The 23,888-nt window shown below is 39.2% G+C and overlaps 1 protein-coding gene across 1 annotated transcript; it reads left to right on the top strand.

The window, feature by feature from the left end:
- Window positions 1-55: 55 nt before the first annotated feature.
- Window positions 56-22,948, top strand: LOC140226981 (general transcription and DNA repair factor IIH helicase subunit XPD-like). Its single transcript, XM_072307420.1, has 22 exons — window positions 56-135; window positions 1,963-2,062; window positions 2,819-2,959; window positions 3,112-3,225; window positions 3,937-4,053; window positions 4,745-4,861; window positions 5,410-5,533; window positions 6,073-6,169; window positions 6,668-6,801; window positions 7,361-7,529; window positions 8,081-8,199; window positions 9,203-9,272; window positions 10,378-10,447; window positions 11,006-11,107; window positions 13,078-13,141; window positions 13,382-13,473; window positions 14,111-14,233; window positions 14,973-15,045; window positions 15,757-15,911; window positions 17,545-17,604; window positions 18,259-18,402; window positions 20,372-22,948. Exons 1-22 carry the CDS (start codon window positions 131-133, stop codon window positions 20,462-20,464), a joined length of 2,283 nt encoding a protein of 760 aa, XP_072163521.1. The 5' UTR covers window positions 56-130; the 3' UTR covers window positions 20,465-22,948.
- Window positions 22,949-23,888: the final 940 nt, after the last annotated feature.

Raw genomic sequence — 23,888 nt, 5'->3', positions numbered from 1 at the left:
GTGCATGCTAGCTAGCTCGTAGAAGTGCAGATGTTCTTCTCCACTTCATCCTGAACAGATTACTGGAGCTTTCATGTCCAGCGCATTTCATTTGATATTCTCTGATGTCTGTTATTGTTCCTAGAGAAGCATGAAGTAAGTAGAATCATGATGTCAAGTGTGACGAAAGGTATAACGTTGGGCATGACAGTAGTACCAGTAAATAGGGGCACACGTGAATGATAAGAGATGGTCTGCCATGAAATGAATGGTCCCATACGTTCGATTTGACGTCAGTCCGCATTGTGTGCATAGAAGTTACAGTAGAATCTATCTAACCCGCATAGGCCTATATACTACTTTAGATCTATAGATATAAATTAGACGTAGTTCATGAAGGCCATATTGATTGCAGAACGAAATGAAGCAGGTCACAGCTGCATAGCCATAGCAGATGTAATAATAAATGTACAGTATGCCCGCATGTATTTCATGAAGGTTTGAAGGCGCCTGCGCCTGCATAGATTATCGGATATGATTGCAGAACGAAATGAAGCAAGTCACATCTTTTAAATACTAACTTAGATATAAAAAAAGGCATATATAATTTAATAAAATATGATAAAAATGTGTTCAGACTAAACAGTGTAGGATAGAGAAAAATAGTGACATCTCTTTATATTTTAGGCTTTATTGCAAACATTTTTTATGGTACGATGTTTTGTGATACAACTGATCTAAAAGGCACAAAGCAAGTTACCCAATGTTCACCATCCTAACTTGCGGAAGTAAAATAGCGTGCGTGATCCGAACGCTTGCGTTGCAACCATCGTTTGAACGCCTGTACTCATTGTCCGACCCCATATGTCCGTGCTTCGACATTCGCGACGCACCGCGCCGTGCGCTCGCCCTGCCTATGTGAATGTAATTGTAATAGGGCATGTGCCAGGCGTGGGCGAAACTGTATACATAGTACATCGCAATACGAGAGTGCGGTACTCCATGTACTCCATGCTGTGCGAGAGATTCAACGCATTCACAACACGTTGCGATCGAACCATGGTGATGCTGCAAATTCTGGCACGGGTGGCATGCAAAATATAAATATCGCGTAAACGCTCAAGTTATCTCAGAATCGGCTGCCATCATGGCTGTATGTGTACACGCTGTACAGATTCAATGCAGATAAACGGACTAGTAACTTCGAAACTTGGAATGAAACGAGTCTATATGTGTTGCTATGCAACTTTACTTACCCGTTTAATACTTACCCGTTGAACTGCTTATGCGAGTTGACCCGGGAGGGTCGCGACAATGATTTCGGGGGTCCGGCGACGTAGCCCACTGTTGTGCTCTTCGGAACACGTGTGGAGGTAGTTGCATAGTTTGAATTTGGCACTTGATATGCGCCATTTTTTATTCATGAATTTCAGTGAATTTTTATTTGTAAGAGTGGTCTATTCATGGAACCCTGTCAAATCAAGGGCCACTTGCTTTACAGTCTCTACACATATGCATCAAAAGTGATTTTGTGAACATTTTTTTAAGTCACTGCTCCCAAAGGTAAACAGGACCTTTAAAATTTGATTACGTAGACTTTCTGTCCCCTTGAGTGATCTTAATCTTTTACCATTCAGTTATAATTCAAAAGACTGTAGAATCTTGGATAGTCAAGGCAAAGTGCAAGACGAAGTGCAAGTGCAGTGGCCAGTGCAGCAGTGAAAGACAGATAAAAATTTACTCAGCCATTGTCTCCAGACTAGTTGTAAATTTGCTAGTAAAGTTAATGGTCTAAGACTGCACTTCCTTCTGATGTGATTTGGAACTCACTGACCCACCAAATAACCAAAGAAATAGACCTAAATCATTTGCCATATAAACAAGTATGTGCACTTTAACTCCTTGCATTTTCAATGTTTGTGTCCATCTTTTTTATGTCATGTTGTTGTTAATGTTATGTTTTGTGTATCTTCTATGATACAGGTTGAATGTAGATGGCCTGCTGGTGTACTTCCCTTATGACTACATCTACCCTGAGCAGTTCATGTACATGCTGGAACTGAAGAGACTCCTGGATGCTAAGGTGGGCATCTTCTCCAAGTTGTCACATAACCAACGCTATGTAGCTTACATAAGACTGAAAAGACACTGCTGACAAATGTGTGGGTTTAAGGGTGTCGTGAATGTCTGTACAGTTTTGGACTTGTCATAATGCCCATGTGTGTGACACATGTTCAATGATCTGCAGATGGTGTGTTGTGTGAAATGGGAGAAATCGTACTTGACCACTGAAAGTGACAGCTGTTGGCCATGACCAATTTGTTGCCCTGTAATTTGAATGAATTAAGAACCACATGTGAAAGTAAGTAAGGTCAACAGATGATCTACAGTACCTCTATTCTCAGAGATTGACCAGATCATAAGCATAGGAAATCACTTTATGACTGGTCATGTCACTAGCTAATAGTCATTGTTTTTCCTATTCATATGGCACCAGTAGAGATCTTTGAGCACTGTTAAAGCAATTAGTATTACGAGATGATTATCTGTGTACACTGTAGGTGTCAAACTCAAAGTTTAGAAGTGTCACACCTACATGATACATTTCCAATGTATTAATACAGGCAGGCAACAAATGGAAAAGTGTTACTGACTTACTTTCATTGAGGTCAAACTGGAATTTGTGTAACAATATCTTTCTAATTGTTTTGATAGTTGTCAACATTTGGAGAGAAAAATTGCTGAGATTTTGCTCATTTGTTTGTTTACTGGTTCAGTGACCTTCATGCAACTGATGTGTGATATTCGAATTAATGTGCTTTTTCCATATCTTTCTCAGGGACATGGAGTTTTGGAAATGCCATCAGGTACAGGGAAGACAGTTTCCCTGCTGGCGCTGATTGTTGCTTACCTCACCACCAACCCTCATGACCTCACAAAGCTCATCTACTGCTCCAGAACTGTCCCAGAAATCGAAAAGGTAGGACATAATATGTAGCGTGCTTCAGGCACAACATCTTCCATGGTTCTTTACAAAATGAAGCAGTGAATTGCCTTTAGGACATTGGGTAATGTGATTACTATATTGTTGTGATGTATTGTGTCTCTTTATCATTGTCTTTTGGTGTACAGTGTGTGGAAGAACTGCGTAGACTTCTGGAGTACATCGAACAGGAGACGGGTGAAACTCCAAACTTTCTTGGACTTGCTCTAAGTTCCAGGAAGAATCTCTGCATCCACCCAGTGGTGAGTTATTGTAAAAATAAGTAGACAAATAATCAACCTTTGCATTTCACATAAACTGGTTCAAAATATGTGAATACAAGACAAGGGAAGGTCATTAAGAATATAATGTTGCCTGTCCTATTTTATTATACTTTGAAAGATGTGATGGTGAAATGGAGGTATCTCCTTAAAATTATGGCGGAAAATCTGTAGCTAGAAAATAACAAAACTGTACAAAGCTACGACAACAGTTGCCATTGTTCCTTGATAATATGCTGAAGTATACTTTTATTTCTAATTGCCAAATGCACAGGGCACTGAGTATGGAAATGTACATGTAGAAGAAGTATGCTGCTAAACAATGCAAGGTGCAATCATGGTTATTTATCTTTTGACATTAATATTATTGAATGATGATTTAATTTGTCATGCATTGTAGTTTTAGGCACAGTCAAACCTGTCTATGTAGTGGCCACACCAACGGAGACAAAAAAGTTGCCATTATAGACAGGTGGCTGCTATAGAAAGGTACTTTGACAATTGACATGCTTTTTGTCCTGGAGGGAATTTCTTCTAGTGGCCATATATGGCAGGTAGCCGCTGTAGACAGGTTGCCACTGAGACAGATTTGACTGTATTAAAAAAAAATAAAAAATACAATTGAATGCTTGTACAGAAATAAAAAGTTTCGAAACCAATGCATGACTCTCATAATGCATGTGTCTTCTCAAGGTAAGTCAAGAGAGATATGGGAAAGTAGTTGACAACAAATGCCACGCCCTCACCGCATCCTACGTGAGACAACGCAGAGCACATGACCCGACCATCCCAGGCTGTGATTTCTACGAGGTTGAGTAGACTTTGTCTTCTTTCTGTACTTGTGACATTGACTCATGATCACACTTGATGTGATATCATATGAAAGTACACTTGTTTGTTAAACCGCTCCTGCTATAGAATAATCTCGTCAATTGTAGTGCTGCGGAAATAAGTCATTTATGTATAATGTACCGGTAGTCCCTAGGTTTTGCTTTTTGCCATTGATGTAAACCAGGACTGGATCATGATAGCAAACGGAAAAAAAAAAAATACTGGTAATTTATATCATCCATTATTGTGCAGATAAACATTGATTCTGTCTATGAGATTATTGTTTGGGTTCATTTCTAATGGTATCTGGCATTACAAAAAGTCATAAAATTGTGGAGTACTGACATTGTACTTGCATGATCTGTGCAGTGCAAGGCATTAAAAATCTTCATGATATTAAGTGGGAGTAATTCTCTAGGGAAAATTTATGTATGTGTCTGTGTGAAAAAAAAGAAGTGCTAGTTTAATTTGTGATTTCATTCATGCACTCAATGTAAATTCATACTTTTTACGAAACTATCATAAAACCTTCTAAATTAGGAGAATGCTATTTTGTTTCTCCCTCTACAGAGAATGTGTATAGAAATTAAATGAATATTAACACACTATTACACTTAAATTCCTCGGGTAATCATGCACAAATTAATAATTACCCTATCATTATAATCAGGAATTTGATGCGAGGGGACGGGATTCTCCCCTGGAGCCAGGAGCCTACAGTCTCGATGACCTCAAAGATGTCAGTCGACAGAACAGCTGGTGCCCCTACTTCCTGGCTAGGTATACGGTAAGAAAGACACATGGACAGCCTCTCCATTTCAGTTTTGATTTGATGTATTTCTTGTGCCCATTACAGTGTGAGGTGCACACAAGAAGATGACCTGTGGAAACTCTTTTTCATTTTTGTTTGATTATCTTGTCACTGCTTTTCTTTTAGTCCTTTTGTTTTGTTTGTTTATTACTTCATTCTTTCGTTCTGTCATTCCATCATACATTCATTCATCAATATATATCTAACCAGTAGCCACCTTTCTGTGTGTTTATTCATTCATCTTTCTATCCATCCAGTTATCTGTCTGTCTATTTGTTTATCTGTTTGTTTGCCTATCTTCCTATATATCTACCTTTTCGTGTATCCTTGTGCTCTTGCTCTGCATGCTAGACATACATTTGCTCTTGGATATCCCCTTTTAATATCTGATTTCTCTCTGTGACTCATGTCAACAGAAACTTGTCCTCACAGTGTCTTGCAGTGCCTTTTATATCGTACATGTAGTATAGAAATTTTTGCTGAAGTCAATAAATGTTGTCTGCTTTTGTGTTTGAACCTGATAGATGGGCCATGCAAACCTGATTGTGTACAGCTATCACTACCTCCTTGATCCAAAGATTGCTGAACTAGTCTCCAAGGAGCTCTCCAAGAAGTCGGTTGTTGTCTTTGACGAGGCTCACAACATCGGTAAGAGTCAATTCACACTTCCTTAGTTTGTATGAGTGAGCGCTGTAAAAAGTAATGAATTTACAGTCTTGCATGCTTGTACTTTTTGTCTAAATAACTTTTGTCATAGTATCCCCAAATCACAGTTTGTGCAACAAGTGAAGTACATCAGAATCCATAATTGTTGATACAAATGTAATATGTCAGTTTTTCACTTCTTCAGTGTTTCAAGGATGTAGGAGTATCATATTAAATATGATAGTGTTATAGTCATTTCAACTGTTCACCAAGTACTTTCATTGCTTGAGATTTGCATTTGTAGCAATTTACTATATGATATCCTTTTACGAACAGTTACAATGGCACTGGTGATGCATACTATCAAACTAATGCTTACCGGTAGTCGTTTTTATAGTATGCACAATATCTCTAATTGAATCAATGTTGCATCCTTAGAGTGATTTAACTTTTGGGTGACTATTGTAGTATTGAACTACAATATTTAATTGACCCCTTGTATTCTTGATGTGTTTGGCACTGTAATTCAATTTTTGTCACAGATAATGTCTGCATTGATTCACTGAGTGTACACATCAGTCGCAGAATTCTGGACAAAAGCTGCCAAAGCCTTGATGGACTTACGAGAAATATCAACCGGTAAGCATCTCATTCAATATCATTTCATGACATGTATACTTTGTACTATGTTTTGATTTTTGTTGATTGGAAATAAACTATGATTGAATTGAATTGAATTCTGGCATCTCCTATGTGGCTTGTAAATTCAATGTATAGGTGTACTGTAAAACGTGATATTTTAGCAGCATGAAATTTTTGTGAATTGGAGCTGAAGGCCTTTTTCATGGCATGAAATTTTCGCAAAGTGCCTCTGGCATTCAATGCATATAGTGTAGACAGGAGCCTTTGCATGCATTATAATTTTGTGTATCTTGGCTCTTTTGAAATTCACGAAATTAAAATGCACGGGAACATTAGTCGTTTTACATTATATCAATTACTTACATATATTCTAGTATGATTACAAAAGCAACCATAAAAACAGCCACAAATGTTCCCCCCCCCCCCCAACCTGACTTCGTGCTGCTTCTCTGTGAACTGCTCTTGGATGATTCTTATGCGATGCATCCTGAATAGGATCAAAGAGACAGATGCCCAGCGGCTGAGAGAGGAGTACCAGCGGATGGTGGAGGGATTGAAGGAGGCGAGTAGAGCCAGGGAGACCGACGTCCATCTGGCCAATCCAGTGTTGCCGGACGAAGTACTGCAGGGTAGGTAGCTGAGTCATGTGACTGAGATGTAAGAATTCCAATGAAGACACATGACTTCACTAGCTGAAAAGATAGTAATTTATTTAGCACTATTTAACGTCTTCAACATTGGTTCAGGTTGGAATCTTTCTATTTCTTGTGAGGTGAATTGTTCCGAGATTTCTTGGGTGGTTGTTTATTTTGGAGGCATTCTAGTAATAGCTCACAAATTTTGAATGTGAGAAAACCTATACCAATAACAATACCAGAGGGCAGTTACACTGTAGAATTTTACAACGTTGGTATTGATGCAGACCAAAGAATAAAAAATATGTATGTAAACAATGTATTATATGAACGAAAAGGAACTTTTAGGTAGATTGGAAAAACAAGCCAGTATAGGCTTTAAAGGGGCTGTGAATTTTCCTGTGGTGTTCGTTGTTGAGTGTCAGATGAGCCAGCAAACAGAAAATATGTAGTTAACAGATTTGCATAGGCCTGCAGGGAACTTGCGGATAGCAAAAGAATCTTCAAGCCATTTCTACTTATTATCATATTCCTTATCTGTTTTTAAAAACAGAGGCAGTACCAGGCAGCATTCGAACAGCTGAGCACTTTCTTGGTTTCATGAGGAGGTTTGTGGAGTATCTGAAGACAAGGTTACGGGTCCAGCACGTGATCGCAGAAACCCCCGCCTCATTCCTGAAGGATGTCTTTACCAGGGTCTGCATCGAGAGAAAGCCACTGAGGTAAAAACCTACCTCTAAATCACCCAAACATTCTGACATGTTCATTAGTTCATACTTACTTACATGTATCTGCCTCCGAATTTGTTTTTTAGTCGTGGTCACATAATGCCTGAAGAAAATGTATTCGTAGAATGATAAAAAGGCATTCACATTTTAACATTTTGCCAAAAATAATATACTTTGCATGATAAACAAATAATGTATGCCTTTGTTCACATGTGGCAATGCCATCTTCATTCCTTTTTGAGTTTTTCTCATGAAAGCCCTGTCCTTCATTCCTGATACATGTATATCAAGAACTTCTCACATGAATGCCTTTGAGGCTGCATACAGACAGATTGTATTAAGCTCAGTACAAATTTAATATTCTGTTATTATTATTATCATCATCATCATCATCATCATCATCATCATCATCATCATCATCTTTTCATCATCATTATCATCATCATCATCATCATCATCATTATTATTGTTATTATTACTGTCCACTAGGGGATGATAGATTAAAAGTTTGTGTTGCCAATTTGTGGTTTTGCCTTTTATTCAAGATTCTGTGCAGAGAGGTTGGACTCTCTCCTCCGCACCCTTGAGCTGACAGACATGCAGGACTACTCATCCCTCATGCTTGTGGCCGCATTTGCCACGCTGGTCAGCACATACACCAAAGGTCAGTAGTTGCTTGACCGCCACCTCTACTATTTGGTAATTCCCGTCATTCCACAAGACAGAATATATTCAGTTTTATAGCATACTGTAAAACCAGAAACATTCGCGGCATGAAACTTTTGTGAATTGGAGCCGACGGCTCTTGTCACGCCATGGAAGTTTTGTGAATTGGCTACTGGCATTTAATACGTCGTGTGCGGATAAAACTTTTGTGTGCATTTTACTTTGCGAAACATGGCTCCTCGCAAATTTCACGAAAGTTTCGTGCATGTAAAAATTTCTGGTTTTATGCAGTACTATAGATGTTGAATATTTACTCTGGGGGTGGAGATTATTTCGATTATTTCACAAATTTTGCAAGTCAAAAAAAATAAAAAAAATAAAAAATCTACGAATTGAACAACCCAGCAAAATATTGCCCTTTAGTTATTTGAGTATGAAGTATGAGAGCAATGTCCACACACATTTATTAACATGGGCAGGCAGCAGTTGCACACATATGCCTAGCCTACTATGTGCACATGCATGCCTACAGCTATGCCTGTGAGTTTCATGCAAATACGATATTTGCATTCCCAATTGGGAATCCCACCATCTGCAAAATATATGGCATCTTCAGTACACTATAGGTCATAGATCAATTTTGTCCTCATCATTCTTTGTTAGTTCTTTGTGCCTTCAGTTAATATAATTCCTCATAGGAGTAATACAGTATGTGACACAGCTGGTTCCTGAAAGCAGAGGTTCAAAATTCATTCCCAGTCTGTGTTATTATGTGGAAGCACTTGATCTTTGAAACAGCTAGAAATTCAATGGGAAGATAGATGAAGTAGAATCAGTGAGTGTGACTTCATCGTTACTTTTGTGCGAAATGTCGTGATCCGTGTTGCTGCGGTCATGATTGTTAAATCAATGGGCATACATGATTTTGTATGCAAGAAGTAAATCATTGAAGTAGTTAGTAAATATTTTCTTACAGAGGAAAATGTTTGATTTCCCATCAGGTTTCAGTTTAATCATTGAACCATTTGACGACAAGACACCCACGATATCAAACCCAGTGCTTCATTTCAGGTGAGCAAAGCCACATTAACATTTTTGAGCTGTAAAAAAACCTCAAAAGAACACAAATCTTTGAATAGGTTGCATGTGTATACCGAGAGTATTTGTGACCCTGCATCACAAAATGAACAGAAAGTCACCAGACGTGAAATTTTAGTTAAGAGCATATTCTGAATGAGCAGACTTTAGGCTTTAAAATGGTGTATAACTCAAATCAAATGGACTCCCCTAACCTATCTAAATATTGGAAAAGAAGCACACACTCAGGAAAAGTATGAACTGAGAAAAGAGGCTCTGAAGTACAGGGTCTATTCAAGCTCTTAATCTTTACCAAGCTGTGCTGGCTGTGCGATGAATGGGACAAAAAACAGGATGTAAACCGCCGAAGTAACAACAATGAAGGGATTATCAGATTAAACTGAAATTGAGCATGCCTTATAAACACATTCTGTCCATAATTAATGCCAACTTTCAAAGCATTAGCATCATCCTTTCAAAAGTTATTGGAGTTGAGAGTGAAGAGTGTGTACAAGGTTTTTAAGAAATGAAAAGGGGACTCGAAAGACACCTAATCACACTATTCTATCAAAAAAAACGTTCAACATAAACTGCCAAAAACACACTTTCCTGCCCGTTTTATGATCCCAAATTTTAGCATAATGTAGAAGAAGACTTGCTCTTTCAGAAAATATGAAAAAGTCAAGATCGGCTAAGTTGACCCATTTCACCTGCTTTCAGTCCTCACACAAAATCAGTGTGTGTGACTTTTTGTTCGTTTGTGATGCACGGTCACATTTATTCTTTTCATGTTAGTGAATAGATAGCTTATTGCCCTTGTTGTGGATGTAATAGAGTACCCCTCCCATGTACTTATTGCACTTGGTGGAATAAAATTCTGAATTTGATTCTTTTCCTCATTCAGCCTTAAGGATGAGTGCTTGTTGTTTGCACTGAATATACATGTACTTCAATATTTGTTTTACACCTCATTCCGTACATCACAATAGCATGCACCATCTAGATCCAGTGTTGTACCTGCATTGAACTACAGCTAAGACTGTGAAAGTTTGTGCCCATGTCAAATTATAGATTTGCTCTTTTGCTCCACCATCACCAGTTGCATGGATGCATCCATCGCCATCAAACCAGTGTTTGACAGGTTTCAGTCAGTCATCATCACATCAGGGGTAAGTCTATCGACATCGACTTCCTACACCCATCAGGTCTCTCCAAGATGTTTAGTGTAATGCAGCTGAATTGAAGGCTGCACAAACAGTGTCAATCTTGAAATCTCATTAGCGGCAATGTAAAGCTGAAAAAAAAAATGTAGCATAAAGCATATGTACAATGTAAGGATGGATCTTTTAGAATTGTTTGTGGCATGCTTGTATTTATTTTTCTTGTTGCTGTGACTACAAGGTCTACTCCTGAAGTATTGCCACACCTTAAAACCCAGTAAAGAAAAAGGTAGCATGTTTCTCAGCTGTTTAACAAGTGTGTTCATCCACTAAAAGTGCTCAAGTGTGTTTGTATGTAGATGTCTTTGTGTTGTGAAAGTGGATTAGAGGTGTGTATATGTGTGCGTGTGAGTGACAGTGTGCTTGCTCATGTTTGTGTGCCTGTGTGTTATACATTAAATCGTAACCCATTCTCTCATATGATGGCATTTGTCAGTTTCTTCTCATCTACTCACATTCAAGCACATAAGTTATCAACTGTCCTTTTGTTCTCCTTCTATCTTCTAGACCCTGTCTCCACTTGACATGTATCCAAAGATCCTGGACTTCCGACCGGTTACCATGGCATCGTTCTCCATGACGCTATCTCGCAGTAGCATCTGCCCCATGGTGAGAAAGGGTTTACCTCTGACAGATTGATAGTGACATCAGCTTTTGTAGCTCACCTGAGCCAAAGGCTCAAGTGAGCTATTGCGATCACCCTTCGTCCGGCGTCCGTCGTGCGTCGTGCTTCGTGCGTCGTGCATAAACTTTTTACATTTTCATCTTCTTCTTGTAAACCCTAGGACCGATTTTCATCAAACTTGGCAGATAGCATCCCTAGGGGGTTAGGAACTCAATTTGTTAAAATGGGCACCATACCCCACCCAGGGGGCCCCCAGGGGGCCCCCAGGGGGGCCCAATCCCCCCAAAATTAAGGAATCTGTAAAAATGTTCTTCTCTAGAACCAGAAGTGATAGAGCTAAGTTAATACTATGAGTTAGTACATTGATGACTGTAGTTTCAAGTTTGTTCATGGCAGGATCAGGGGTGCCCCCCTTGGGACCCAGGGGAGGGGGTGGGGAGTGGTTCTAATGGGGCCTAAATTGTACATTTTCATCTTCTTCTTGAGAACCCCATGACCCATTTTCACCAAACTTGGCAGGTAGCATCCCTAGGGGGTTAGAAACTCAATTTGTTAAAATGGGCACCATGCCCCACCCACGGGGCCCCCAGGGGGGCAAAACCCCCCAAAATTAAGGAATCTTTAAAAATTTTCTTCTCTAGAACCAGAAGTGATGGAGCTAAGTTAATACTATGAGTTAGTACATTGATGACTGCAGTTTCAAGTTTGTTCATGGCAGAATCAGGGGTGCCCCCCTTAGGACCCAGGGGAGGGGGGTGAGGAGGGGTCCTAATGGGGCCTAAATTGTACAGGATCTCAATTTGTTAAAATGGGCACCATGCCCCACCCAGGGGGCCAAACCCCCAAAATGAAGGAATCTTTAAAAATCTTCTCTAGAATCAGAAGTTATAGAGCTAAGATAATACTATGAGTGAGTACATTAATGACTGTAGTTTTGAGTTTGTAGGAGATCCAGGGGTGCCCCTCTTGGGGCAGGGGTCGGGGGGGGGGGGGGGGTGGTTGGGAAGGTCCAAATGGGGGCCTGAATTGTACATTTTCATCTTCTTCCTGAAAACCTCATGATGGATTTTCGTCAAACTTGGCAGGTAGCATCCCTAGGGGGTCAGGATCTAAATTTATCAAAATGGGCACCATGCCCCACCCAGAGGGCCCCAGGGGGCCCCAATCCCCAATAATTAAGGAATCTTAACAAATTTGGGCCCTTATTGTACATTTTCATCTTCTACTTGAGAATGCCTGGTCAAATTTTGGTAGAGCTGTGAATAATTTAGATTAGTGACTACGTGAAAGGTGAACTTGCGATACTCAGGTGAGCGCTAGACCCGCGGGTCTCTTGTTTCCTTTTGTATGTAGAACCATTTCATGAAATTGGTCACATTCAGCTTTCTCAGTTCTGTTACTACGGTGTGTGGTGGGCAATTATTACCTTGTCACTAAGGCAAGCTGATGGTGTCCTGTGGTCTTTTGTACTGTAAAAGTTGAAATTTTTGAGCAAGTAATTTTTCACACTTGGGCGGGTAAGATCTTACATGAATTTTGTATGTTCTTAATTCTGCATAATCAAGACATTAAATATTGTTACTTATAACGAGCAGGAATATTCATGTGCTTTTATTTTCACACTAGTTTCTGGTCACTTGAAATGTAAGAAAACTTCCACACATTACCACTATTGACCTTATAAGATGCTAGAGTTTTTCCAATCAGTGAGAGATTTCTCTGCCTTGCATTCTTATCATAGATAAACCTGAATTTGTTAGAATGTGTATCCTGTTTGATTGATCGCATTCTTTTTTTGTAATTCATACGTGCAGTATCGTATAGTAATAGTGTGAAGAGCAGAAGCATCCACAGGGACTGTGTGCAGCAGTCTCGTTGCTGAAGGTTTGCTCAGTTCTGTCTTTTCATCTCGTGCGGTGTCTGTCTTATTGCTTTTTCCCCTTCCTCCCATCAGATCGTAGCAAGGGGGAATGACCAGGTGGCAATCTCATCTAAATTTGAGAGCAGAGAAGATGTTGGTAAGAATTCTACTGGATCTATTAGTGCTTTGTTTGTGCATTGACAGCCAGATAGTCACTGCACATCATAAATATATTATAATGCTGCCATGTTTATTTTGTTCTGTTCTGTTCTTTTGTGTGTGTATGTGTTTTGTTTGCAGAAGTTGGCTTCCCTGTTTTGTCTAGTGAAGGGTAGAGAAAGAGAGATTCATGAAATTATAATTTTTCAATCCTTTCTTTATCTCTTTTTGTGAATAGCTGTCATCCGTAACTATGGCAACCTGTTAGTGGAACTCTCCAACATCGTCCCTGATGGCATGGTGGCCTTCTTCACCAGCTACACATACATGGTAATGATTTGTCCTTACTCTTAAAGTAGATCTGTTACTAGATAAAGTGGACAAGGCTGTCACTGAGGGAGTTATTCAAATATCTTTCATTTTTTTTTCTTTTACAAGTTTGTCAATATACTGGTATTCTAGTCCTGGAGACTTTGTGAGAATTTCCAGCCTAGAGGGGCTCCTGATATGTTGTGTTTTTATTTTTTGTTTTGCTTGCTTCTTTTAGTTACATTTCCATTGTTAGTGCTCCATATTGTAAGCTTTAGATATGCTATGAGAAACTTTATATTTGTTGTGATCAATAACAGTATGTAAATTGGCAATATGTATGATATTTGATGCACATTGAAGTAGATTAATGGCATGAACTATGATCTTACTATCCCATCTTTCAGGAAATTCTGTGTATGATATCTGATAGTTTTTCATTCATAACTCCAAGTTCTTCATAATGTAGAGAAAAGAGTCACTGATAGATATTTTATAAATCATACAGTGAGAATGACAAAGATATTTGAATGAGAAAAAGGTTGAAAGAGATGACAAAATAGATATCACCGTTAATTACAAATATGTAGCATTGATTTACATGCACAGTTTGTTGGGATGTATAGATTGTCACTTGGTTTCCATTGTTCATTTGCAGGAATCTGTAGTGGCAACCTGGTATGAGCAGGGAATCATTGACAATGTGCAGAAGAACAAGCTGCTCTTCATAGAAACCCAGGATGCAGCAGAGACCAGTATTGCACTCAACAACTACCACAAGGTGTGGAGAGCGTAGCCCCTTGTTAGTCAAATGGGCCAGTACTGATTCCGTTGATTTAAGCATGTATGTGTGTGTGTGTGTGTGTGACTGTGTGATTGTTGGAACCTTCAATGATACACAATATCATGTTATTGTAGAGATAGAGGGAGCAAGTGAAGATGAGAATTGTACACCTCTCCATCTGTGCTTGATAGATTGATGGAAAGTCTGACTTTTTGCTGAAAATTAACTGATATTTCTGGTACCTATGCAGGGTTGACCGTAGGTAAGTAGATGGATAAATAAAGAGATAACAAATATTTTTGTTTGTGTGTGTATCAAATGAGGTTTTTCTGTGGTGCATGTGAAGTAAATATCAGGCCCATATTTATCATGAAAATTGATTTCTCACTGGGAGATTTTGTGATAAAATGATTTATGCAGTTTGTGTAGAATTTCTGATTCCCAACAAGTGCTTTACTGTTGTTCAAAGAGAAGCCTGTCAAAAATTGTACAAATATTTGGACAGTAAGTGCAAATATTTACAGGTTTCTCTGTCACCAAGTTGTAGCAATTGAAAGCATTGGTTCAATGTTTGTCTTTTCACAAGTGAATCCCTGAAATTGTAGAAGATATGCAATCATGCCTGTCATCTTGCGTGCTGTTGTGTTGTTTTTGTGCTGCTTTCCAGAAAGGCTTGTGTTGTCTTCCAACTTTCTTTGTCATGTTTTTTTTATTCATTTTGTTTTATTTCCTCCAGGCGTGCGACAATGGGAGAGGAGCCATATTGCTGTCAGTCGCCAGGGGCAAGGTTTCTGAAGGCATTGACTTTGGTAGGTGATCATATATGTAAGCCTTGAAGGTGAATCAATCATCAGGTTTGACCCGCTGGATTTCATTATGTAGATACAAGCAAGAAATTAAAAAGAAAGAATTTTATTTCAGAATCAGTTGGCACCAGGATAAAATTCCAATTTGTTGCATCAGTGTCAAGAGTTGGCCCAGAAAGACCTGCGAGGTCACAAACTTTGATTGACCTCGGTGTAATTGTCCCTTCTTACTACCAGATTGATTGCTGTTGAGTGAAACAATGTATCTAGTTTGATATTACTGTCTGATTTGCTTGCTCTTTGGTATACAGTGCAGTTGAAAATGTGATGGAAATGAAATTTACTTTTATTTATACACTGGAACATAATTTCATTAATTAATAACATGTTTGTTTGTTTTTTTATATAAATTTTAAAACAGTGTATGCATGTTTCATACATTGATATGAGTTTAGATTTAAGAAGTTTCTCTCTTTTACTGTAAATAATTTGTTCTATTCACCCCATCCTCCCATTCCTACTTTTGCCCACAATTTGGTATGCAAGTGAATAACATCTTTGTGTATCATAGGGTGGCTATGAGTATATGATGTTATCTTCTCATATGTTATCTTCTTATATGTTAAATTATGAATATGCAATCTTTATCTATACACTGTGATCTTCTTGTGTCTAAACAAATTTGGTGATGTTATGTACTCTGACCATTGCCAGACCACCACTACGGCCGGGCAGTGATCATGTTTGGCATCCCCTACGTCTACACCCAGTCCCGCATCTTGAAGGCGCGGCTGGAGTACCTCCGGGACCAGTACCAGATCAAGGAGAATGACTTTCTCACGTTTGATGCCATGAGGCATGCTGCCCAGGTAAAACGAATGAGTTGAGTTTGCATGAACTTGCTCATTGCCTTTTTGTGAGTGAAAAGTAAGACAAAGGTTGCTCCTTTTTAGCTCACCTGAGCTTTTGCGATCGTTCTTCCTGCGGCGTGCATAAACTTTTTACATTTTCATCTTCTTCTTGAAAACCCCTCGATGGATTTTCACCAAACTTGGCGGGTAGCATTCCTAGGGGGTTAGGGTCTCAATTTGTTAAAATGGGCACCATGCCCCTCCTGGGGGGCCCCCAGGGGGGCCCAAACCCCCCGAAATGAAGGACTCTTTAAAAATCTTCTTCTCTAAAACCAGAAGTGATAGAGCTAAGTTATTACTATGAGCTAGTACATTGATGACTGTAGTTTTAAGTTTGTTCATGGCAGATCCAGGGGTGCCCCTCCCCCCCCCCCCCCCCCTTGGGGCCCAGGGGAGGCCAAAATGGGGGCCTAAATTGTACATTTTCATCTTCTTCTTGAAAAACCCCAAGATGGATTTTCACCAAACTTGACAGGTAGCATCCCTAGGGGAATAGGATCTCAATTTGTTCAAGTTGGCACCATGCTCCCCATAGAGGGCCCAAGGGGATCCCAACCCCCCAAAATTAAAGAATATCTAAAACCTTCTTCTAGAACCAGAAGTGATAGAGCAAAGTTAATACTGTAAGTTGGTACATTGATGACTGCAGATTAAAGCTTTATGGCAGAGCAAGGGGTGCCCCTCTTTCACCTAACATGGCAGGTAGCATCCCTAGGGATATAGGATCTCAGTTTGTTCAAATGGGCACCATGCTCCCCTTGGGGGGCCCCAGGGGGCCCAGCCCCCCCCCCCCCCCCATTAAGGAATCTTTAAAAACCTTCTTCACTAGAACCAGAAGTGATAGAGCTAAAATTAATACCATGAGTAAGTACAAGTATATTGATTGTAGTGTGAGACTCCTAGGTCTCTTGTTTATTTGTTTTACACTTAGGTTATTTTTATCTATTGATTTTTGTAGTGTCATTTGTTAATTTCTGCACATTGATTTTATTGGTATGCACTTTTGATTATTCATTTAATGCAAGCAAGCTGCATTTCAGCATGCAGTCATTCCACAGACAAGTTTTTAACGCAGTAAATCAGGATTAGAGAGTGAACGTCCTTGGCAGTCTGACTGTATACATTTACATAACAATGGAATACTTTCCATTTCATATACCGTAAACGATAATATTTTCGCACGATTAATATTTTTGCAGTGAGCGGCTCTAAAAATATTTTGGCGGGTTCTTGAATTTGCATTGCGCAATATTGTCAACCCATTCAAAATGGGCAGAGAAAATTGTGAAAATATTTTTGCGGGTTTAGAATTCACACTAGCCAGAAGTAGCACGAAATATGTGAAAATTGATGTACTGCGAAAATTTCTGCATTTACAGTACATGTAGGAGTAAAAAAAAGGATGATAATACAAGGAAATTGCTATTGTCGAAGGAGAATTGTGGGATGTAGTAAGATATTGATATGGAACAAATATTAGATAGGCATTAATAAATGTGCTTTACATTTGAAAATATCTTGAGAACTAGTAAGCAGTGATTTAATAATTTCTAAATTTGTGTTCTGTTTTGCTTTGTTTTTTCCTTCATAGTGTGTTGGACGTGCTCTGAGAGGAAAGACAGACTATGGCATCATGGTCTTTGCCGACAAGGTATGATTAGTGACCGACATCTTGTTATCATCATGTCATCTGGCTGCCTTACACAAATACAATGTAATAGACTTTATGACTTGCAATTCCTCTCATACAGGGGGATTGGACAGTAGAGCTATAAATGTTGTATTGTATATCCAGCTGTCCTTCAATTCACCTGCTGACTACAAGATATTGCAGCGCCCTCTATCTGTGGCAGATATTTCAGTGCACCGAGACCCCTAAGCCATAGGTTGATCTGTACACATTTGCTATAATCAAATAAGCAATACAGAAGAATGCATGCTCGATGCCAACCTTAAAATGAAATTTTTTGCCACACCTGTTGCTGGATATCGACAATTTAGAGGTGAAGGATGTTATGTGAGCTTTGTGGATGATCATCACTTGGTTGCAATCATTGAATATTGTATACAGCATTTGATCACGAGTTTAGCTAGTACTTACAAAAATAAATCACAAGTTGCTCAGCTCTTTTCCTGATGTCCCTTTGCCTTTGTGTAGGCATCACTTTTTCTTGAATGGTTTGATTTCTGATGTCCTGCTAATTACTTTAATGGTCCTGGCATCTCTTCAGCAGCATTCAGGTAGCGACAGGTGCCCTTGAAAGCCTGTAATTTTGATTTAATTGTTTGTGTTTCCTTATATCAGCGGTATTCACGGGCAGACAAACGGGGGAAGCTCCCACGCTGGATCCAAGAGTACATGAGTGACGGCGTCCTTAACCTGTCCACCGATGAAGCCATGCAAGTCAGCAAGCGATTCCTGCGCCAGATGGCGCAGCCTTTCAAAAGGGTAAGGTCGTCTATCTGATGTATCAGTTGAGAATGATGACCAGTATTCCAGGTCAGATGGGATATTGGGCGCTGTATACACTATAATATATTTTGTGAGTACGATGTTTGCAAAGCAAGACTGGTAAGACAATACTGCAAGTGGCTGAATTTGCAATGAAGAGCCACGGTAATGGAATGAGAGCTAAGGATTATCCCTTTTCTTCAGAAAATTTAGTAATTTCCTCCCTCCCCCTTCCCTTTAAAGGGATGGTATAGTATTGGTTGAGGTGAGGATTCAGCTTTTAACTTAGAAACCACTTAATGAAATGTTCCAGAGCATTAAATTCTAGGAGGATTTCAAAGTTTATTTAATGAAAATCGGTTTTGAAATGGCTGAGATATCCAGAAAAAAGGTAAAACAAAATGATCCTAATAAAAGCTAGGTCCCACCTTTACTTTGGCTTGCTTTGTTTTGGATATCTCAGCCATTTCAAAACCAATTTTCACTGAATAAACTTTGAATTCCTCTTGAATTATGTGCTCTTCCATACTTCCTAAGAGGTTTCTCACTGTCTCAAAAAAATCACCATCAAAAAAGTGGAAACCTGGGGAGCATTTCATGAAGGAACTTGTCAGATAGAATATCTGACAAGTCAATTATATCCGACAAGTTTTGAGAAATTCTTTAGTCTGATTGGCTGATTTCTCTAAACTTGTCGGATATAATTGACTTGTCGGACATTTTATCCGACAAGTTCCTTCATGAAATGCCCCCCAGAAACCCCATCTCAACCAAAACACTACCATCCCTTAATGATAATAGTTTGCATAATAACCTAATAAAAGATTTTCTTTGCGCTTTACATAATATTTCCCTTGCAATAATAATGCATATGTATTGTGGGTGGCAATGTTTTTCGCAAATTTTGTGAATCTACAAGCACAGTTAAGTATACAGTATTCTCCAGCATAAAGCAATTTGTGATTTAGTGTGACATTAAAAAATGTTGATATGACTGCATCTTTGTAGTAAACACTACTTGTAATTTGTTCTTTGTAGTTTCCGTGTCATGATTTTTTTTTTCACATTGTCCTAGATATTTTTCCTTCTGTGGCAATCAAGAAGTATAGCTGGCAATAAATGAGAGAGGGCTAAAGAAATGAATATTGTGTGGAATGCAGATTCTATTCATGTTATCAGACACATGCAATGCTGTGGATACAATTTGGGTTCCCCTTTTCATTCGTACAAATTACAAATGTACATTCACAAAAAGAAGGGAAGGGGATTTCTTACTCACCATTAGATGTGATATTATTCCTTTCATTTGTGTATTTAATATCAGCCAGCAAGACCAGCATAATTTTGACTACATTGGACTGGCAGTGTGTGATGCTTTTGCATGTAGTGGCCCCAGATGTTGCGATTAGCACACAAATTATTCAGCATGCAATGCAATATTTATACAACATATGTCGCCTCAGAGACTTGGTCTTGAGAATGATCTGCAGGGCACAATGAGGCACACCGCGATTTTGACTGTTTAGCCTCTGATCCATGTGCAGTCGTGATCACCTCTTGAAAATTTTGAAAAACTTGCTTCAGCCCTTGCTTGCGTGTGTGTGTGTGTGTGTGTGTGTGTGTGTGTGTGTGGTTATTGATTTTGGATGGTGCTGCTTGATTTGTATCATTCCTGTTTCAACCAGCTCTGCAATTCAATCTTGGGGAATGACACAATCAATTTGCATAATTTCATGCAAACCTTTGTGAAATTTACTGCCTCTTTCCAGTGAATGGGAGTTTGAATTTGTGAGAGACCTCTAAGAGTGGAAGGGTTAATGAGACCTTGTTTGGCAGACATTTTGTTCAGCAGACATACACCTTGGCGCTTACTGAGTCTTTCTCTTTCAAGCAGCAATTGTCTGGATCCAGATACAGTGCCACTGTAACCCTGAAGTGATGTTTTTTTCTTGTTGATATTCAATAGGAGGATCAGCTTGGGATGTCCCTTCTTACCTTGGAGCAGCTGAACTCGGAGGAGATGAAGCAGAAACTGGACCAGACTGTGCACCAAGTGTGAACGAGGAGCAGCGGAGTCAGTAACCATGGCAACGGTAGCTCATGCACCAAACAAAGGCATTCCTCTTATCATCTGTGCTTGATAAACATTCAGAAATGATGCCCCGACTTATTGGTCATGGTGGTTAGTATCAATGATTCAGGCAGAAATGATGGAAGTTTCTTTAAGGATTGGACGTGGCTCAGTATACGTCGCACACCCAGATGTTCATGAGGCAGAGCACTTTTTGCCTGCCGTGGAATGAACTAATGAGAAGTATCCCAGCTGTTGGGATACTGTGGCATCGAATGACCTCGCTTCCGAAAAGACAGCTTCAAGCGACACTCAGAGGGAAAGATCAAGTGATAGGTGGATGCTTTGCCACGGAAGGGCATCACCATCTCCTGGTGCCTTCCGGGACATCCCATGAGGGGATAATGTGGCATAAAAAAACAACAACCACAACAAACAAAATGACTTCTCAGTTGCATTATGGTAGCTTTAAATAGCACTTTCTCTGAGTTTAATAGTGCAATGTGGCAGATGACTCCACTGTTTTTTTGCAGAGCACTTCTGCACTTCCTAGATGAGAAATTGATTATAGGGGGAGAATACTTTAATGTTTTACCAGGATAATGAGTGTCACTCTTCAGCATAAGGTTAGATCTATCTCTGTAACATGGTTTGACAAATAATGACTGGAGGATGCATTACTGTTCCAAAATAGACACATGAAACCCATAAGAAATGTACTTCTGGTGACTAGAAAATACACTTCCAGTGCTTTTTTTTTGCACATGAAAATACATATTTGTTCTAAGTCCTCTGTCTGAAACATCTTATGCAGGTGTAATCCTATTGTGAAATAGTAGGGTCTGTACATTTGTTTATCAGCTAGTGCAGAAATAGCTTTCAAACATCTGAGTACTGTGGTATTGAATTGTTTTGATGCTAAGAAAACAATGTCACATTTGAGCAGTGTTAAAAGTGAAGTGAAGAGGATTACCGCCATCTGGTAATGTAATGATGAAATCGCTCAGTGCATCTATGAATTTCTATAATAAGTCACTCTAATACGAAGTTTAGGGTCTTTCCATTCTGTTCTATGTCATATAGGAATGCACTTTGCATGTTCCGAACCCCCTCCCCTCCCCCCCCCCCCCAAAAAAAAATGTTATCGTGACACCTGTTTTAAGTACTTTCTTTGGACTCTGAATTGTCTTAGAACATAACAAATACAATATGTTCCTTTCTTTTCAGTCAATTTTGTACTGTCAAAGTAGATATTTTCACACTAGTAATTTTTTCGCGCTCAGCCAAATAAGAGGAATTCTGCGTGTTTCTTTTGCAGAATCAGGACATTACATAGTGGTACATTTTAACAAGTGAAAATATTCTTGTGATTTTATTTTTGCGCTAGTTTCTGGTCAGATTCCTCTTTAACAGTAGTTTGTGTAAGTATTCAGAGTTTGTATGCATATGAGGAATAGTATCCCTCGTCTTTTTCTTGTGATCAGATCAAGTGTTCTACTACTGTTCCATTCGAGAGAAACAGCAGTCATTTCACTTTTAAATCCATATCATATTCAATCTTCCAGAACATGATTATGTTATGTTTACATCTTGTTCCTGCTGATGCCACGAGAAAGGAGTATGTGTATATTCTGAAACATCATAAAAATTATGGCACTTCACCGAAGAGAAGAATCTGTTGCATTGTATGAAATATCCTGTGATGTGGAATCATACTTGACTACGGAGTAGTAAAAGGTACAAGATTTGCTTTTTCAGTTTCGCTTTGGTGTAATCTTGAATCACTCAGGTAACCAGATATGATGATGTGGAATATGTTTAACCCATTAAAGACTATCGGTAGTCCTGAGTAGCCGAATATGCTTGCGCAGCTTCTATTGACCGATTCTGTGACGCGCTATGTGTATTTTTGGCATGGGCAGCGCCATTACGCGGTGTCTCAGCCGACCCCCCCTTCCCACTCCCCCACCCCTCTCCCTACATTAACACGCGCGCAGAATGAAAAAACTGCTTTAGCCAATGGGCGTCTCGTACTGAGTGCGCGAATGCTTGCTTAGTGCGCGAACCTTTGTTACAAGTGCGCGATAAACATGTTGCCCGGGGAGTGGGGGAGAGCAGGGGGGGTCAGCTGAGACACCGCAATTTGAGCTCATGGCTGCGCCCAGTGCCATAAAATGTCTGCTGCCCTCAACGAACCCGAATCGGTCAATAGGAAATGTGTGTTCAAGCAAAATCTGCTCGTTCAGATTAGTCTGTCGTACTAGGGTGCATTCTTTGTTAGAAGAAATCATGTGTGAAAATCTTGCCCAGATTGACATATACTAATTCGGATCAAGTGGACACAGTATTTCATGATGAGAGGTAACAACTCCTTTGATTATTTGAAAGGACAAAAGTTCTGTATATAACTCACCTATATGCATTGTTGTTGTTTTTTTTCACAACTTTGTAAATAAATTGTCAAAAAAGACAGTAACCTACCTATTGAAATTGCTCTGTTTGTGATGTATTTGCTGAAGCTTCTGAAGTAGTTGAAGATTGATGTGAGCAAAGTGTTGTAGTTTGGTTTGTGCCTGTTCGTTGGCATCTCACAGTAATGTGTGTTTGTTGTAGAAAATCATTTCTTGTAGGACAGGAACAGCCACCCCAGTTATTCATTCAGTTCCATTTCAAGCAAACTTTGCTCTCCTCCTATTTATTGGAAAGTAGTATATTGGTAAAATGCTGATGATCACTGCTTTTGCTCCTTCAAAGTTTCAATAGACCACATTTTGATAATTGATTTCTTTGTTGAATTTGGGGATTCAGAGTGCTATATGCCATGTCTGTGTTTTGGTGTAATTGCAGTGGACAAAAATCAGCCTTGCACATTTCGAAAACTCCCTAAATGTTTGAAATGTTGATACATGGAGCTGCTCTAAAGGTGAACAAACTTGCACATGTAACAATCATAACTAAATCTGTACTTTATATATAATAATCTTATTGTCACTTCATCATGCAGATATTTAGAAATAGATAATGATGATAATGATAATAATAATAATAATAATAATAATAATAATAATAATAATAACAATAATAATAATAATAATAATAATAATAATAATAATAATAATGATAACTACAGAAGCACTCTGAGAGCAAGACCTCCGCAAAGTATGCAGCTCATTTCCACTACTGATCTTGTTCTTCCATAGATATATCAGTGATTTCCACCCATACGTACTTACAGCATTGTGTGCTGAGAGTCGCCCGATTTCCCAATATAGAAGCCTTTGTTACGTCATAAACCTTCAGCTGCATGGCGCGCCTCGCCCTAAGAGAAGCTAGAGCACGCACTTTAGTGCACGTATGAAAACCTCAAATATGCGCTGCCTGAACTCCCAAGTTCATTGACCCTACCTGCCAA

Source organism: Diadema setosum, chromosome 1 (genome assembly GCF_964275005.1).
Source record: "Diadema setosum chromosome 1, eeDiaSeto1, whole genome shotgun sequence".
Classification (NCBI taxonomy): domain Eukaryota; kingdom Metazoa; phylum Echinodermata; class Echinoidea; order Diadematoida; family Diadematidae; genus Diadema; species Diadema setosum.
Note: the sequence above shows the minus strand (reverse complement) of the source record. Positions and strands in the feature narration are given on the sequence as shown.